Consider the following 19,589-nt stretch of genomic DNA (forward strand, 5'->3'; position numbering starts at 1 on the left):
GGTAGGAATAGAAGCCTTAACGACTTGCCTGATAATGTCCTTTCACATATTGTTTTGTTTCTCTTCCAATAAAAGATGCTGTTCGAACAAGCATATTGTCTAAAAGATGGGAATACATATGGACAACCACTCCCAGACTTAGCTTTGTTCAAGGAAATGTTGAAACAATATATTTTATGAATTTCATTAAAAATGCACTTTCATTTAGAGGATCATCTAAAATCTCCTACTTTACCCTCATAGGCCATATGGATGATTCGCTTTCTGTTCAAGCAGTGATTTCTGTTGTTGCAAAGTGCAATGTTGAAATGTTTGGACTTGACCTTCAGAACATCAAAGAAGCTTTATCTTTTCCTCTTAGCTTGCCTAATTCTATAGCACTGACTCATTTACATGTCACGATGAAAGGCCAGAAGCTTATACTTCCTTTTTTAATATGCTTACCAAGCCTGAAGTCATTAAATTTATGGGGTATCACCTTCCCCAGTTAGCATTCAGCTCAAAATATGTTTTATAGGTGTCCTATGCTCGAGCATTTATAGCTAGTAGATTGTAATTGGATGGATGTAGAGAATGTGAGAGTATTATCTCCCAAGCTTCAAAGATCATAAATAAAGCTAATAATGGACAACAAAACGGGCAAAATAGACCTAAGTTTGTAATTCATGGAGATGGTCTCAAACATTTCACTTATGCCAGTTTATTATGCTTTGATTATTGCATTTTGAATCCAACATTGTTGGAGGAGGTAACTATTATCATTGATTCTCCTTCGAATCAGAACCTAATGATTGTTTCTAATAGTCTTTTAAGACTTTTAAGAAGTGTCTTTCATGTTCAAAAATTGATGCTTGGATGTTATATTACTCCTGTGAGTTTTCTTCTCTTGCGTTTAAGGAGCATTTGTATCATTATACTTCTTTTAATTATACATTAATTGCTTGTTTTCAGCTTCTCCTTTAAATGCTAGAATTAATGATTTAGATACCCATGTTATTCGGCGTGTGATATCTAAATCTAAATTACGAATCATCAGATTTTTCATATTCATGCTTGCTGAAAACACTTGAAAACACCCTTTCCCGAGGTAAGTTCTGTAATAACCCAAAAAAAATAAAAAAACAATTAAATTAAATATGAAATAATGTGTATTGATTGTAAATATATTAATTATTGGGACAAGTATGTCAAGAAGGGAAGCTGGTGTAGTAGTAGTTGTGCAAGTATTCCCTCCATAGGTCACAAGTTCGAATCTACTGGAAGCCACAAGGAGGATTATTTTTTTCCTTTTTTTGCTCTGTGAAATTACCAAACTACCCCTCTAATAAATCCGATATATTCTCCTCTGCTCCTTTGATTTTTCCAGAGAGACCGACGATTGTGAGAGAGAGAGAGAGAGAGAAATGACTCTGATGCTCGATCCTCCTGCTTCACCTCCTCCTTCGTCCTTTCCAATCAAAATCTTCGCCAGTGTGATTGCAGAAGCTCCGTCCAGCACTAATCCAACAACTCGTGGCTTCTGTTCCTTTCTTCTCCTCTATTCCAGCTTGCTGAAATTCTTTCTTCTGTGCTGTTGGTGACTGTATGGATGTGTGCAAGAAGATTTGCTTTCTTTTGCTTGCTTTATCAGTTACCGATCTGTTCATCTCTTCCTTGGGCTCACCAACAGTTTTTTTTCCCTCCTCTGTCCACGCGCGATTTTCTCTTCCTCTCCTTGTTTGTGCGTGTTGGTTTATTAGAGGTAAGACACGTGATCACTTCTCCTTTCCTTAGAGAATTTCTGTGCGTGTAAGTGGATGAAGTCATGGATATCAAAATTCAATTTTTTTCTCTGTTGGTCTGCTGCTGTTGCCGTGCTACTGGAAAAAAAAAGAATGAAATGACAATGAAAATTCAAAGTTAAGTTAGAAATGGATCTTAAAGTTTCATAATGGTATATATGGGTTTGAATTTTAAGTTGAAGTAATTTGGTCTAATTGATTGATTTTGAGGATTTGGTGGGATAAAGTTGGAAGGGAAGGCTTAGGTATGAGATTGAGATTGATGCTTATAAGGTGTTTGGTAAGATGCTTGTTTGAAGAGTTTTGCTAGACTTAGACTTTTTTGGAATTCTATTTAGTGGGATGAGCGGCATGACCGATTCAAATTTTATTTATGTGAGTTTTAACTTGAGCAATGCAAGGAGTTTGATTCTTGAGTTATAGTGTGGTTAGTTGAATTTTTAGAAGATTTATGTTGAGTAATTTATAAATTCATACGAAAAAGGGTGTTTATCATTCGATCTTGAGAATACATTTAAGATATTTGAGAAATGGCAAAATAAGCATGATAAATTTAACTGTAGGTGTTTGGGAATCTTGCACCCAAGGTGTTTGACACAAGGTATAAGAAAAACCATATCTCATTTAAATAGTAGTTATGATTGGTATGATATGAGGTAACTTGGTGGTAAGTGATGATGTTTGGAGACCATTAAGATATAAATTTTAGTTTTTGAAATCTTGAATACTTTCAAGTGGTTGGGATTGTGTTGGTAATGGAATAAAGTTTATATAACTATAGGAAGCAAATTGAGATTTCATTTATTCATATAGGGTATGTGGAAGATGAGTCTCTTGATAAGAATTGAGGAAGAAAATCATTGGGTTTGGAATTTAACAGTTAAGTGAATAGCACCCCATCATTTTTCAATTAAAGTAGTCTATTTTTAAAATATTATATTTTCATATAAATCATTTTAACAACTATGATGATTATTATGTACTTTGTTAATGAAATTATTTTGGTTCTAAAAATTTTAAATGATGGTAAAAGTTAATTAAATTATGGTATATGCATGTATTTTCTTTACGAAATATATTTTCAAGATCGATGGAGGCATCTTTGTTTATTTTACTTTTGAAATTCTTGGTTACTCATCTAGTACAAGCTTATACATTTGCTATGAAATAATGTTTTGGCAAACTCTGAGATTTGAAATGATTCATGCGAGTTTGATATTGAGAACACAAAGTGTATTTCAAAAATGATTATTCTCGCATGTTTGAAAAGTGATTTCACGAGGACTTTAAGCAGAACACTGTTACTAACGGCAGTTTTGTTAGCCCTTGGTGCACCTTGGTTAATGACTAGCTAGTTTGGTTTTCGTGAGCTCTATTTTCACGTTTGTTATTCGCGAGCCTCGCACTCGTGTTTGTTTCGTGGCCTTGAGCCGCATTTGGTTACTTACCCTTGTAGATTGTGTGTTCACGTTTGTTTAATGGCCTTGAGTCGCGTTTGGTTACTTACCCTCGTAGATTATGTGTCCACGTTTGTTTCATGGCTTTAAGCCGCGTTTGGTTACTTACCCTCGTGGACTGGTGTGTCCACGTTTGTTTTTGTGGCATAAGCCGTGTTTGGTTATTTTATCCTCGTGGACTGTGTGTCCATGTTTGATGCTTGTTCTGCAAAAGTCTTTAAAATATTAACTTTTAATTGATTTATGAATAAACACTTTATTGGTTTTATTTAATAAAGGGTACTTTTATTTATTTATTTAATTTGCTTTACAAGCACAAAGAGTTGAACTATTTTATTATTATTAATTTAGTGGTTTAGTACTTTGAAGTTATATGAAACTTCTTAATCTTCAAATTCATGATTATATTAAATTGATTGATCTCAACTAGTATAATTAAATTTTCAATGTTTGCAGTTAGTAAGTTTGCTACTTTTACTCAATTATGAGTAAATTATCCTCCTTTAACATATCAGATTCGAGAAATTTTAACTCATTCATGTTTTATTATTATAATTGATATTTCTAGATATTGTGAGTTATTAATCTGAATTAATTTCCTTTCAATTATTTCATATAATGGTAAGTTTATTATTTTGCTCTGTTAAATTCTATTTTTGGGGATATTATTCACTAGAAATTATTTTGGTCTCAGATTTATTAATTGATGTTGGACCTCTTGCCGATCTTTAAGGGCTTGCAACTGTGCTGGATAAATATTTATTGTTGTAAATCCCTTCTCTTTTAATGTAAATATTCAATTAGATCTTTTATTTAAAAAAACAAATTTATGCTTTAGGAGCTCCACGTTAACTATAGCTAGGATCTTGATTTTTGTTCTATTATATTAACTGTTTGTATCTGGGAAACATAGTTTCAACCTATGTTGAATGCATATTATAATAATTTCTGTTATAGAGATTTTAGAAAATCTTATTTATAAAGAAGGTTTTGCCGAAATTTTTATAAAAATATTAAAACTTTTATTAAAACAATCATTGTTAAAGATATCATAATTTCAATAAAAATATAATTATGTTTTTGAAAAGTGAAATTTCACTTAATTTGAGGCTTAAGGGATGTATAATACAATTTACATCCTATGCCGATCATTCTCTGTTTTTTAAGGGTGTGACAAGTTCACTACCAATTGATCATATCTGTTTCCTGTAACTACTTAATTAATTGTAGCAACAATGGCTAACATTTAAATTATCATTGCCAAAGGACTTATGACGCCTTCTATTCCAATTGAGGATGGAATATTGGACCCTGCGCCTCCATGTTTCCTTAACCACCTGAATTATGTTTTTGTTCATGTATTATATGGAGATGCCCAAGACTTGGAGGGCATAAAGGTGCTACTAAAAAATGCAATGGTCTTGAGAAAGATGGAAATTTTGCTTGGATTATTTGTGACTGAAGACATGAGAGACAAGTTCTCTTTAGAGCTATTGAAGCTCCCTAGAGGTTCAAAAGAATGTGGCATCTACATAGTATAAACTAGTTATGCATATTATTGGTGGTTAAACTTGTCCTTACTGAGACAGAATTTTAGTGAAATTATGTGCTGCCTATATCTTGTTGTCATGTTATAATTCAGAAGCCATCTTTTGTAATACTTTGGTATAGGCTTATTGGAACCTTGAAACCAAATCTTAAAACAAAGCATTCTCTCATGTTAGAATCATTTCATCTTTTTTGTTGATCCCAACTCTGTTGTTTGGTCCCCTCTTAGAGGCAAGAATGTCATATCTGGATATAATAGTCAATTTAAACTTATCATGCAATATCTCATCTTTGACAATTTTTTTTGGTAATAGCTAATCAGTCTCTCATATCAAAACAAAAACTAATCACAATTTCTTCGCTCAAATGGTTACATTTTCTTTCCTATGCTCTTCCTATTTTCATCTTCTTTCTTGCCTACTAATACCATTCAAAGTTTTCATGTTGTTTTCGCTTTCATCGTTGTTTCACACTTACAAAAATTTCAGCATTGGAAAGCAACTCTAATTTTGACCGCTTTATTTTTGCCTCCTCAAACAATTAAAACGAAATTGTTGCAGAATTATTGGTCCATCTGCTCTTTTATTTATTTATTTATTGTGAGAAATTGGTGCATACTATTCTGGCTCTCTCTCTCTCTCTCACTAATCCTGGGACAAAATCTGTTCGCGGACGTTTGGTGTTGTTGAAGTTATTTTTCACAAAGGATATTCCATCCACTTGCCTGCACTGTTTTTATGCTTTTTTTAAAATGCCTGTTTGATTTCCCATTTTTAGAATAGTTCTTGGTTCTAAAAAAACTAAATAAATCTGTTTGAAAATGTATTTTCTATTATTTATTTTGAAAAACAGAAAATTTAAAAATGTTTTGAAAAGGGTTAAGGTGTAATTTTACCCTTCAATTATTTTCGAACGAGCAATGTTATTTCTAAATTATTCATCATAACAATGTTACCCTTAAACTAATCAAACAAAAGCAATATTGTCCTCGCCATTTAAACGTCCATTACTATAGTTAGTGGGACCCACTTTTCATGAGTCAAGATGTAATTTTGTCCTTAAACTATTCCTAAAAGAGCAATGTTGCCTTCACCATTTAAAAATTATATAATTAAATAAAAATAAAATTATAATAATATTACACAAAATAATATTAAAGGTATATATAAATATAAAATTATAATAATATTAAATAAAAATAATATTAAATGCATATGTAAAAATATATATAAGAAAAAATATAAGTTATAATTTTATAACTTGTTAAATATAGATAGTTCTTGTTTAAATTAGATACGATTAAACTCAAAAGTACTTACATTATTTGCACATATAATTATTGACCAGAGCCATCATTAACTATTCAATTTAGACTAAAAAATTATTTTCATAATTGAGTTACATTGGACAAAAGTTAAGCCACTATTAAGCTAAAAACCAAAGTTGAATTGAGAACCGAAGCGGTTCTTAAAAAAATTGAATAGTTTTAAACATAATATTAAAAAAGCTTAATTTTTTTAAAAAAAATAGAAAAATTCAAAATTAGAACTTTATTCTTAAATAATTCACATGTACAAAATATGATTTGAGACAATTTTTTTATAAAGATGTCAATAGTTATAGGTACAAATATAAATCTTTTTAAGTCTACTCATATCTAATTTAATTAAAATCCACTTATATTTGACAAGTTATAAAATTATAGTTTATATTTTTTCTTATATTTATTTATATATACATTTAATGTTATTTTTATTTAATATTATTTTATTTAATAATATTATAATTTTATTTTTATTTAATTTTATGATTTTTAAATAGTGAGGGAAATGTTGCTCATTTAGAAATAGTTTAAGAGCAAAATTACATCTTAACTCATGAAAAATGACTCACACTAGCTCTAGTAATGGACATTTAAATGGCGGGGGCAACATTATTCCTATTTGATTAGTTTAAGAATATTACTATGATGAATAGTTTAGAGATAATATTACTCGTCCGAAAATAGTTTAAGAATAAAATTGAACCTTAACCCTTTTGAAAAACTAAAAAAACCAGAATATCTTTTAGATATTTTATTACTTTTTGTTCTGCAAAACTAGAAGAAAGGTTAAAAATATTCTACTTTTATTAATGATAATTATATTAATAAAATAAATTATTCTTTCACTCTTTATTTCATAAATTTATATATTTTTTTAAAATAATAATTCAATCAATTTGTTCTAAAAAATTATTTTACATAATTGTTTTAAGAATATAAAAATAGAAAACAGAACAAAACAAGCCTAAGTCTTGGACTTTTGGATTTCTGCCGATTATTTAGATCATAGAGAGAAGTATTTCATTTACCAAAACAGAAGAAGAAATATTCACTCATTGTTTCATGTGGCCTAATGATACACAAAAATAGACTTCGCAAATTAAATTAGGGAAATATCACCTCATTGAATTACTATTTCTATAACAATTATTTGTCGCTGATTTTAGATTAGGGTTGATTTGAATTTAAGTATTGTTAAATTTAATTGAAAAGCAAAGCCTTCAAGTTAGTGGAGCAACTTAACTTTATTTTAAAAATAAAAGTATTAATAATCCAAATGCTCCTAAAGATTGTTGAGATGAATTTCATAGCTTGGATGAACTTCTAGATAAGTCCTTGCAAATATTTGTTTTACTACTTCCCATGAACAAAGCAATGCAAATAGAAATGTTGTCCAAAAGATGAGAACACGCATTGCCATAAATTCTTAAACTCCCTTCTGTTCAAGGAAACAAAGATCCAACAAATTTTTGAATTTCATTGATCAAGCATTCACGAGTTATCTGATGATTCAACCATAACAAGGTTTTTTCTTGAATGAAATCTGGATGACTTCTCGTATATGAAAGAGTATATATAGAAAGATTGGGTAACTTGAATAACACTTTATTGTGGGCAAACTAGCCCAGAAGACAAACATAACATAAGTCTTACTTGTAATATGACGAAGAAGATTATATGTAAGGCTCTGACCTAAAGAGTTACAAGAAAATAATTAAGAAAAGAAAAATAACTCAGGCCCAATATATCACCCAATTAACATGTATTTTCTATAATCCCCCTCAAGCTAGAACCGAATAAGTTCAATGTTCCTAACTTGTTTGACAATTTCTCATGGCTCCTTTACCCAACACCTTTGTGAGTATATCTGCCTGCTATTTAGTTGAAGTATGATTAATCTTGATTGCAACTTTTCCCTTGCAAAGTAGCAATCAATCTCAATGTGCTTTGTTCATTCATGAAACATTGGATTAGAGGCAATCAATATTGCCGCCATGCTGTCATAATATATAACAATAGGTACAAAACTTTTGCAAAAGACCATTTAACCACAATCTCAAACATAATACTCCCCAATGCTTTGTACTTGGCCTCAAAAGAGGACCTGATATTGTATTTTGCTTTTAGACTTCCAAGCTATGGGTGCCCTTCCTAATTTGATCAAAAATGTTGTCACTGTAATGATGCTAAATTTTTAATTAAATAAATTTTTTTCAAAATTGATATTTTATTTATTATTTTAGTTTTATGGCAGATGGAAAGTGGTAACTTGGTGAAACTTGTGTTGGTTACTTACCTAAAAGTCTAGAGTTCGACTGAGTAAAAATTTAGTTTTATTTTTTATCAAATTATGGTAAAAATATCAAAGTGCCCTTATTTTCTTATGTTATAAGAAAAAAATTTTGACGCCTTTCTTGTAATTTTTTCAATTATTATTATTTTTTTTCCATATTTTTCCTTCTTCTTTTGGCTAGACGCACGCATCAGGAGAATGAAAATTTCTTGGGTCCTTCTGACACTCTCTCAATCTGGTTCACCGTCGCCCTCTCTGTTCCTCTTCGACTTTTTGGCGAGCTCACGCTGCTATGCCTCCAGTAACCATTTTCCCTTCATTCTTTCTCCCCATGCCAGCGTCCTCTTCATTCTCCATCATTGGTTCGATCTCTCCTCCTTGCTTTGTAATTTCAGCCAGTGTAGTATGTGTGGTCTTCATCTTCCATTACCCCTCAGTCGCTGAACATCCCGTGTGTGTGCATGGCAAGCTCAATTTTTTTTTAACCGACCAATGCGTTTTGCTCTGTTCCTCAGCGTTGCTGACGTGTTGTTTTTAGGAGGATTGAGGTGTTGTCTTGATTAATGTTGGAAGTTGTATGGTGATGTTTGTGTTCTTGACAACACTTAGGGAATAATTGAAAAAAGATGATTGATAAAGGGTTAAGGAGATTTTTGTCAACGGACCTATTGGGGGTGCCTATGAAGTATTTATTAAAATGCCTAAAACAGTATTTTAGTTGGATTAAAATTGTTAATTTCCAAATTGAAGGTTAGTAATGCATGTGCATGATTGTTTGAGTTTATAGTCAATAAGGTGCTAAGATTGAGATGTGAAAGGGATTCTTTATGCATAAATTAAAGGGTGAATGCGAATTTCCTTTTTTTTTTTTGAGCTGTTGAAATTAAACTTCTTGGATACTTGTTGCATGACTGGTAAATGGTGAATGCCCATAAAGTGTTAGTAAAAATGCTTGAAAATAGTTTACGACAGAATCAAGGTTGTTAAATTTCTACATTAAAATTTAAAGGAATATGTGCAAGTGGTGACTTAAGCCATTAAATTGAAATTTTGGGGTACCTAAAATAGGTAACGTTAATGGTTCTGGCTCTTCATTAAGCTATAAAAAGGCATAAAATGGACAAAAAGGTCTTATATTGTTTTAGTTGGTTGTTATTAAGTTACTAATTTGTTAATGAACTTGTTGGTTGCAAATTTTTTTAGATGTAATGTTGTTTAGGATTGAATTTCAATGTCCACCAATGTTGGGGAAATTATTTAATTATGATTTACTTGTTGAAAAATTAATGGCACTACTGGAATTAAGTGAAAAAGTTGAAGTGAAACAAGTTTTAGAATTCTTAAAAAACCCTCATGTGAGTAGGTAGCGACCTGAATAAATTTCTCGTAAAGTATTTATAAAATTTCTTATTAATTTAAAATTTTAATGTTTTTCCTTCATTGATTATATATATATATATATATATATTTCCTTGCCATTTCTATTTTTATAATTATTATTTTATTATTTACAATGTCATAATTTTACTAATAATTTTATGTTGTCAATTAAAAATGATTGAAGTAGATATATGACAAATGGTGTTACTTTTCAAAAGCAACTTAATTGTTTAACTATATGTTCAATCTGCAAACAACAAACTTTTAATACAACAACTTGTGCATAGAGGAAATGAAAATGACTAGGCAATGGAAGACAATAATTGAATAATATGCTTTGAAAATGAAAATTGTGAAATTGGTTTTTAACTCCGTGTAAGCTTTATTTTAATTAGGGCAATTGAGTTCAAAATGTTGGATGTTAACGGTAGTTCTGTTAGCCCTTAACATCCTATAGTACACTTAGCTTACATGATGCTTAAAAGGTGCTAGCCCATATAATAACCAATGCATGTGGAACGGAGGGATGGTCATCCGTAAGCAATGTACTCACACTTGTTTTTGTGAGCCTTATGCCTACATTTGATTTTATGAGCTTTGTGCTCATGCTTGTTTTCATGACTTGGAGCCGCGTTTGTCATTTGTTCTGGCAAACTCCTTCTCAGTTTGATTTTAATAATCTATTATTTATGTGATCTTTTTTTCAATGTGGTTGGTTATATCATTATTTAAGTTTTTATTTTATGATTAGCACTGATTTTTATTAAACCCCTAACATCATAATTTGCTTCAACGAATAGATTATTGAACAAACTGGCATTTAATACTAGTTTATAGTATGTGTTGTAATATTTTATTGGTTTCATTTAAATTAAACTTCTTAACTATTCATTTAAATTAAACTTCTTAACTATCTTTGTTTTATATTTTAGTTTATAATCTCAATTGGGACACTACTCATAAAAAAATTTCTTTAGTCTCAGATATTATAGTTGACCATATGCTTCCAGCTAATTATTGAGGGGCACTATTACTTTTTGGGATAGTGAAAGCGCGTTTTATTTTTTTATGTAAATATTCCCTCTATTAAAAAATGTAAAGCGTTTTTAACTGAATCTCATTTTTTAATAAAGTAGTTACTTGTCTTTAAACTAATTCTATCTTTTCATATTTATTCCTATTTAATAGAGTGTTTGACCCTAAAATAAATATAACATAATTTATTCAATAAAGGTATTTTTGAAAAAATGCAATGATTACAATTTGAAAGAATACAAATTTCTTACATTTTTTAACATCCAATCCCTTAAAAAATACCTTGTATTTTTTAATAGAGGGGATACATATTGTATTATGTAATTGTAATTTAGTGCTCCACTTTTGTCATTACTTCCTAATCCTATTTTGTTATCATAAAATTTGTTGGTGTAGAGCTAAGCTCCTTTGCTAAATTGGCAAATAGGTTTTGCCATTGTAGAAATTTTGGAAGGTCTAAATTATAGGGGAGGCTCTGTCAAAATTTTTACATATTTAAGATGTCATAAAAATTTTATTATTATATATAAATTATTTATCAATATTTGAGCTTCATCTCTAGTTAATTAAGGCTTATAAAATGTGAGTTTATCTCATATTTCATGTTAGTCATACCCCTAATATCAAGGTATGATAGTCACTGATTTGCACGTGTTAGCATAGGCCCTGCAATTTGAATCACAATGTCCTTCTAGTTACATTTCTCCAGAGGAAGGGAAGAAAATTCCTTTGCTTGGATCATTCTTTAGGTATATGTGATTTCCTTGGACTACTTATGTATTGACTCAACACTTGCACTATGAAGCTTAAATCTAAACGAGTCATAGTTAGATAAAGCATCTTCCCCATAAGCCTTCTATATCTGGTGGGATCAAGCAATAAATCATCTTTCTCCCCCTTTTTAAATTTGATATAGAGCTTTAAATCTTGGTTCATAAGTGTATTTTTAGGTCTGGCAGCACTTAATCCTAGACTAGTAATTAAATCTAGTGCATATTTTCTTTGACTCAACACCAAACCTTTTGTAGAATTAGTTGTCTCAAGTCCTAGGAAATATTTCAAAGGACCTAAATCTTTCATTCTGAAATTAATCTGAAGATAATCCTTTGTTTTTTTGTATAGATGTTTCAGAATTGCCAATTATACTTAGATCATCCATATATGCAAGAATATTAACAAAATCACTTCCTTTTGTTTTTGTTAAATAAGGAATAATCAAGTTTACTCTATTCAAAGCCTCCTTTCATTAATGATTCAAAAATCTTTAAATTCCATTATGTAGAGGCTTGTTTAAGTCCATGTAAGGATTTAACAAGTTTGCAAACTATTGTTTCTACTTGTTTTGCAAAATCTGAAGGTATTTTCATAATACTTCTTCAATTAAATCCCCTTGTAAAAAGGCATTATCTATATCCATTTGACACAAACCAATTATTCTTGATGGCAATAGATAAGAAAGGTCTAACCATAGGCAATTTTACAATAAGAGAGAAAGTGTCAAAATAATCTACCCATCTATTTGGCTATACCCTTTTGCAACCAATTTAGCTTTTAATTTATTTAAAGTTCCATTAGCATGATATTTCTTTTTAAAAATCTATGCCTACATCCTATGGCTCTCTTTCCCTTTCAGATGTCAACTATTTCCCAAGTATTAATTCTATCTAATGCATCAATTTCATTTTTCATAGCATCTATCCATCTACTGTCAATGGTAGCCTCATCAAAGGTATTGGTTCTATAATTTCATCAGTACTAACAAGAAAATCTTTATATGATGAACACACATTATGCTGAATTAGATAAATGATTTTCTTTTTACATTTTACCTGCACACTATTTAGGTGGTATAGCTTAGAGTATTCATTGTCTCTAACCTAGCTAGGTGGCTTTTGATTCTTGACAAGGTGATGCAATTCAGTTTCAAATGCTTCATTGTTGTTGCCTTGAACATCTTACACTAGTTCATTAGAGGAGTTTGAAGGTGCATGATTAAAAACAAGAGTACTTTATTTATAAAAATTAGAATCAAATAGAAAAGGATATTGGGATTTCAATTCAACAGACTCTCCCTTGAATTGGAAGCCATTAAACCTTGATCTTTGTAGGAGAATTTTTCTTCAATGAGAATAACCTATCTACTGATGGGGAACTGATCATCTTGAATGCTATAAAGGATATAACCCTTTTGGTTATTGGGATAACAAAAAAAAAGTATGGTTTAGACCCTGGCTGGAATTTATCTAAACCTATTGAAAGTTTGACAAAAACTAAACACCCAAAAACTTATAAATGACTCAAATCAAGTTATTTTTTATAAACTAGCTCATATGGGGTTTTATAGTCAAGCACCCTAAAAGGTGTCCTGTTAATTATGTAAGTGGCAAGTCTTATGCTTTCTCCCCAAGATTTAATTGGAATGTGAGCTTAGAACATCAAGCGCCAAGCCACATTTAGGACATGGCTATACTTTCTCTCAAGTACCCCATTTTATTGGGGTGTATAAGGATAAGAAGTTTCATGTACTATCCCATTAGTTAAAAAGTAATTGGTGACTTTATTATTGATAAATTCAATACTGTTGTCACTGTGCGTACTCTTTTAACATGGGCAAAAAATTGATTGACATATGCAAAAAATACTTTTAAACAAGAAAAGGCTTCATTTTTAGATGTTAATAAATAAAGACTACATATTAAATTTAGATTAAAAATAATATTAAAAAATTTACAAAACCTATAAAAATAATATGATTATAAAAAATAGTAAAATAATATAAAAGTAAATATGTCCCACAAGGGCAGAAGCATTAAAAAAATGCTCTCCTCCTTCTCATCTTCTTCCCCTCCTCTTTTTAATTTATAACCATTAGATCAAGATTTTGAATAATTCAAATTTGATCTCCTTCAAAAAATTTCAATTTATTTTACTTTTGATATATTTTTAATTTTTTTAATAAATTTTAGTAGTTTGAATTTTTTTATTTATATTTTTAGAATTTAATATTTTAATAATATTTTTAGGAGATCAAATTTAAACCATCTAAATCTTGATTTAACGGCTAGAAAAGAAAAAGAATGAAAGATGATGATGGTAAAGAGGAGAGAATCCATGTCCTAGAAATACCGCCACTACAAAGCAATTTTAAACGAAATTTAATATTGCAGAAGTTAAAAGTAGTAACTGGGAAATTATTATGCTTGGCCGGAAAAAAAAAAATCGGGGAATTATTATGCTAGATCTTCTGCAAATATTAAATGGACTAATTGATGCTGTACGTACTATATTATAAGAAGTTAAAAACAGAGATATTTTCATCAATTTAAAAGATAAATAAATTAAAATAGGACAGATACGGAATGTTGCGGCGTCGTCCGTTTTGACCTTTTCACCGCTGACGACGCGCGTAAAGGCAAAATTTGATGCGGGACAGGAAACTTTCACCGATAAATTAATGTAACCATTTGTTTGTGACGCTCGCACAATTTTATTTAGTTTGTAGAAGAAAATTTTATTGGATTAACAACACATGATAGATTATTCAGTTTGCAGAATAAATAGCTGGGCGAAATATTAAGTCTGCTGGATATAAAACATATATACTTCTTACAGTCTCATTCTAAACTACATTTTAAAAAATTCATTTAATCTCATTTATAAATTATAATATATCTTTTTAAATAATATTTAAAAATATTTTTAAAATTTTTTTTATGAAAAAATATGATATTACTTTTTAGATTTATTATATAAAGATATATTTAAATTTTGCATATTTTTTTTTATTTTTTTATATTAGTATTAATGAGACGGGTAAGAATAATTTATAAAGGAAACTGGTATCTGACATCATCGACTTAACGAATAAACCAAGTCAAAAGGGGCGAGATATTGAATTGAATGTATGGCTTTGTGTTTTGACTTTCCGAGCGAAATGCAGAACGGACAAGTTCGATGATACGGGTACGAAACTGACAATCCCAGCGTGTTCTGATAATGATTATATTAATCTCAAAGGCAAACAAAAGTACAAGGAAACAGATGCAAGAATTAAGCAGCTTTGAAATGATGAACAAAATAAGAAAGATAATAGATAATAAAGAATATAATTAATCATATCATAATACGAAACCTGCAGGTGCAACGACATCCATTAATAATTCTTCCTTTACATCGAACCATTTAACTCCATTGTCAACGACGCACGCTTCATCAAGCTGCAGGAAAATGAAATCCAAATCAAAATCATGCATAAAGTACCGCTTCTGGACCTGGTGATTGGTCCAGTCTTTAAAGACTCTTAATTTTTTTAAAATATCTTATTTTTTAAAGTCTGACTTTTATATAAAGAGTTTAGAGTTAGGCCCATAAGCCTTTATAATTATTTTTTTATTTTTGAAATTTTTAAAAATTTAAAATTTTAATTATAATATTTCATATATTTTTTAAAAATAAAAATTGTAATGTTTAAAAATTAAAAATAAATAATAGAAATTCTAGTTTTAAAGTATAAATATATATCCCAAAGTTTAAATTTAATTTAAAAATACAAATAGTCCTAAAAGGATCGCCAGAGCCTATTTTTTCAAGGTTTATCAGGGCCGCTTGAAAACCCAACTTTCTTAAAAAATGTTATTTTTTTAAGCACAAACTCTTATAAAAATGAGCTTAAACGGGCGGCCTTCTAAGCTCGACCCGTATTCCTAACTCTAGATGGAAGTAAACACGTGAAAACAACATCGCACAGCCCAACTCAAGAAGATGAATTTTACGAGCATAAGTCTATAAATCTAAGCAGAAAATTCATCCCAAAAATTAGCTTGTTAGGTGCAAGAGAGTTTTTTAAATTTATAAACCACACATCACCCCATAACATAGAACTTTCAACAATGAATCATATCAAAATGGAAGTAAATATTGACCTGAGGAACGGGACGAAAAGAGCCATCATCATCCACTGGTGGAAAACTGACCCTTGGCATTTGGGATTCGAGTCCAGGTTTTGTAGAGTTATTAGAGCCCTGGTGAGTCCGAGGATGTGGCCTAGTGGTAGGGCAAAGAATGCTCTGGATGTTGATGCTTGGAGAGCTCATATTTCTTCACAATAAATCCAAGGTTCTTCTTTCGACGAACGATATTGGTTAAGCAGAAAGATTAACGTTGATCGTCAGAGAGAGAGAGAGAGAGAGAGGGAGGGTTTTCTGTGAATGAAGCTTGATGAAGAATGAGGTAGGGGTGATATATATAGAGAGAGGAGGGGCAAATTATTATTATGAGGGCGTGCGTGCGTATAGATAGGCTAAGATGGCTTAACGTGGAAGCAAGTGATGGATAAAAGATTGTTGAATCGATTCATTAATAAATGAATAGAAATTTACAGAGAAAGTTCGCATACGTTTGGGGCTCAAGCAGATGACCGGTTAAACTGACCGAGACAGTGTTAAAGACGTGTCGGTGACCGCCGATGGTGTGGTGTGCTGGCGGTCAAGTCTAGCATTCAGTTCGTTCAGTTTTCACGCCATTGGCAATAACTTCGAGGAACGTAGAGCGTGAATGTGAACCCCTCCCTCCCTCCATTCTATTTCTATGCGTGTCATGTTTTTGCATGGAAATGTTTGCGGATTGATTAATGTCCCATTTTGCCCCCACCTTGGGTTTCAACTGGGCTCTTTCAAAGGCTGACCCCACCTCTTCAAATGGAGTAGGTTAATTCTTCGTTCATGCATCAAATTGGAAAATGATTTTTTTACAGATATAATCCATATTACCAAATTAAGTAAAAAGTTCAATATATATTATATTTATTAATGATATATTATTGTATATCAATAATAAATCTTTTATAAATTTTTAAATTTTCAATGATACACTTCTTCTTTATCAATGTGAATCGACCACACTTTCAAATTTTAAAAAATTTGATCTATGTTTTCTAGGCATGAAATTTTTTTCATTTGTTTGGGTCTATTTTTGTCAGAATCAAGGAAAGCTTTAAGTTTTATTGACTCTCCAAAAATTTAACAAATTTTTAACTTTACTCCTATTAAATATACACACTACAAAATAAAATATTATAGTATTTAATAATTTTTCAACATTTAAAAATAACCATTCAGATGCTCTATAAAGAATATTAATTAAAACAGATACTATCTTTGTCTTATAAATAGGACAAGAAGAATAGTAAATCTTTTGAAGTTGACACTTATAAATTTCTTTTAACTTTTCATAAAACTTAAGTTTTTCTCTCCTTTAAAAAAAAATGTAAACTTCATGAAATTTATGAATTTCCAACTAATTTTCAGAGAATTCATTCTCTTTGTATAAGCTTCTGATATTGATAATAAACGAATTAATTAAACTATAGGAAGCTTATTGGAGGAAAAGTTAAATTAAGTACTGTAAGAAGTAAATTGAAACCAAACTTAAGGATTTAAAATATTAATTTTCCCTTAATTATATTAATTCTAATTTATATCCTGACCTGTTTCAAGTTTCCTTCCCTGAGATAATGTTGTTATGATTTAATTGACAAAATTCTTGGCAGTCCTAGTCCTACCTAGTTTAAACCCAGCGTGACTAATTAATCATCACAATCCTGCCAAACAGATTCGACACAACGATTGATGATCGTGCAAGACGTTGCTGACAACGTAAGACTGAACATAGCGGCTTTGAATATACGGCCAAAAAGAAAGAAGGTGCAAATACTATAACAATGAACTGTACAATCTTTACGTTGAAAGTGAAATTGATTATACTTCCCCGGTATTTTTTATTAGTTATTTATTTGAATTTCATTAATATTAATATAAAAAAAAAAAAATAAAAGCATATAAAATTTTAAATATGTATTTATATGATAAATTTAAAAAGGAACGTTGTGTTACTTTCCCTCTCATATGAAGAATAATTTTAAAAATATTTTTACATATTACTTAAAAAATTACATTATAACTTATAAATAAGATTAAATGAATGTCTTATAAATGAGATAAGAGGAAATATTACACAGTACCAAATTAAACTTTATCTTATTCAAATGATTCCGTACAGAAAAAAGGTATGCCGACGATAAGGTCCTTTCAAATATTGAATATCTCCGTTATTGGAAAAGCATGCGGACAAGGAATTGAAGAAATACAGCAACATATTTTCGTTATCAAGTTTGAAATATAATATATATGTATATATATTCACACAATCACACTTGACACGTAGCTGCATGTAAACAAACAAATTAAGAAAATGAATAAATAAATAATTGGCCCTATATATATGCAGCTTTATTTACTTGCGTTGTTTCTTGATCAAGCAACCCTCCACGTTGTGAGTCGTCATCGATATCTCTTGGAAAATATATCCTGGGTACTTGGGATTCGAGTACCAGGTCTTGTTGTTGGAGGGTTCTGAGTAGACGGCCTCGGGGGTCCAAAAATCTTTGGGGTGTTTATGTTTCCAGAATTCATCTTCGTGATTGTACGTACGTAATAATATTGGTTATACAGACGGCTTTTTAAGGAAATTTGATTGATGTGATGATCGCACAGATAGGGTTAACTTGCTTGATTTGAAGGTTGAGGTGTGCCATTATATATATAGACAAGGTATATATTGTGATCAACATGTTCAACCAATAACGTTGGAAGAAGGAAAGTTCATGGGAAATCACCCACTGATTGTTAAGGTTTTTACGGAGAGAAATCAATTTGTATTCGATCAATTTCCAAACATCTTGAAACACAAATTCATTTACTCGAAAAAACCAGCGTTAGATTAGGGCACACGTTAACGAATAACTCTTAATTTCCGTGGTCACGGTGAGGCCACCTATATATATATGTATATATTTATGTTTGCTGCTTCTTATCACACATTTAATTCAGTATAATTCTGTTTTGATATACATCATTTAATTTCGACGAAAATCCTTCGAATGTATATATTATTAAATTCACATACATTGGACTTTGAACACGCGATTGAGGAACGTGTCTGCATGTTTCGGCACATATTAACGTTGATTTTCCAAATTCCACTTTCTTCTTCATCAGCTTGCCATGATTGAGGGGTGCTTTTGACCTTTCAGATGGGAATAATATATATAAACTTGTTGCCACCAACAGTTGCATTATCTAATCAACGCGGTTTATTTGGTTCCAACATGAAATAACCTCAACTTTTCATCTTTTTTTCCCATATTCAACGGTCAATATATATGAGATAAACACATTATATTATTATTATATGTGTCTGACGAGGGTGGATAATTATATTAGGGAAATTATTAAGTTATTATGATGTCATATTTGAATGGGATAATTACTGAGACAAGGATATCAATCACGTTAAAGTTTCAAGAATGTACAAATTACTACTGCCATGTCTCAAACCTTATGTAATTACAACTTGACAAAAAAAAAATGATAACTTGGGTTAAGTTTAATATCAAGTTATCATTTTTCTTTACCAACATAAAATTTAGGACTTGAAAGTATGTTTGTACATTTCATAAAATCTTTTGATATTAAAATCTTCACAGAGACTCTGGAGTGATTTTCCCTATTTGTTGTATTTTGTAGTTGTGTTGGGCCGTGGTAGCTTTCTGATAACACTTGGTCCTCTCAGGTAATTGAGGGTTAATTAAAAAAAAACAGTAAATTTTGTCTCTAAACTATAAAGTCAATAGTTTATGTGGAAACTTTTAACTCGCTTTTAATACAATATGTTCTTTCAACATTTTAAAATGTTACAACATTTCCCCTACCAAT

The 19,589-nt window shown here is 30.4% G+C and overlaps 1 protein-coding gene across 2 annotated transcripts; it reads right to left on the bottom strand.

Moving 5' to 3' along the window:
- Window positions 1–14,804: 14,804 nt before the first annotated feature.
- Window positions 14,805–16,079, bottom strand: LOC129284946 (uncharacterized). Of its 2 annotated transcripts, none has more exons than XM_054920469.1 (2): window positions 15,741–16,079; window positions 14,805–15,089 (listed from the first exon to the last, which is right to left on the bottom strand). In XM_054920469.1, exons 1-2 carry the CDS (start codon window positions 15,909–15,911, stop codon window positions 14,937–14,939), a joined length of 324 nt encoding a protein of 107 aa, XP_054776444.1. In that variant the 5' UTR covers window positions 15,912–16,079; the 3' UTR covers window positions 14,805–14,936. The 2 variants fall into 2 exon arrangements, with proteins under 2 accessions (XP_054776444.1, XP_054776445.1); XM_054920470.1 differs by having other exon boundaries at window positions 14,805–15,035; window positions 15,741–16,048.
- Between the last annotated feature and the right edge of the window lie 3,510 nt (window positions 16,080–19,589).

Source organism: Prosopis cineraria, unplaced genomic scaffold, assembly GCF_029017545.1.
Source record: "Prosopis cineraria cultivar Desert tree isolate PC_DT_omini unplaced genomic scaffold, ASM2901754v1 PC11, whole genome shotgun sequence".
Classification (NCBI taxonomy): domain Eukaryota; kingdom Viridiplantae; phylum Streptophyta; class Magnoliopsida; order Fabales; family Fabaceae; genus Prosopis; species Prosopis cineraria.

Coding starts and splice junctions, on each gene's coding strand:
- LOC129284946 (XM_054920469.1), bottom strand. CDS start 15,911: ATGAGCTCTCCAAGCATCAACATCCAGAGCATTCTTTGCCCTACCACT. Junction 15,090..15,740: donor CTTTTCGTCCCGTTCCTCAG/GTCAATATTTAC, acceptor ACCAATCACCAG/GTCCAGAAGCGGTACTTTAT.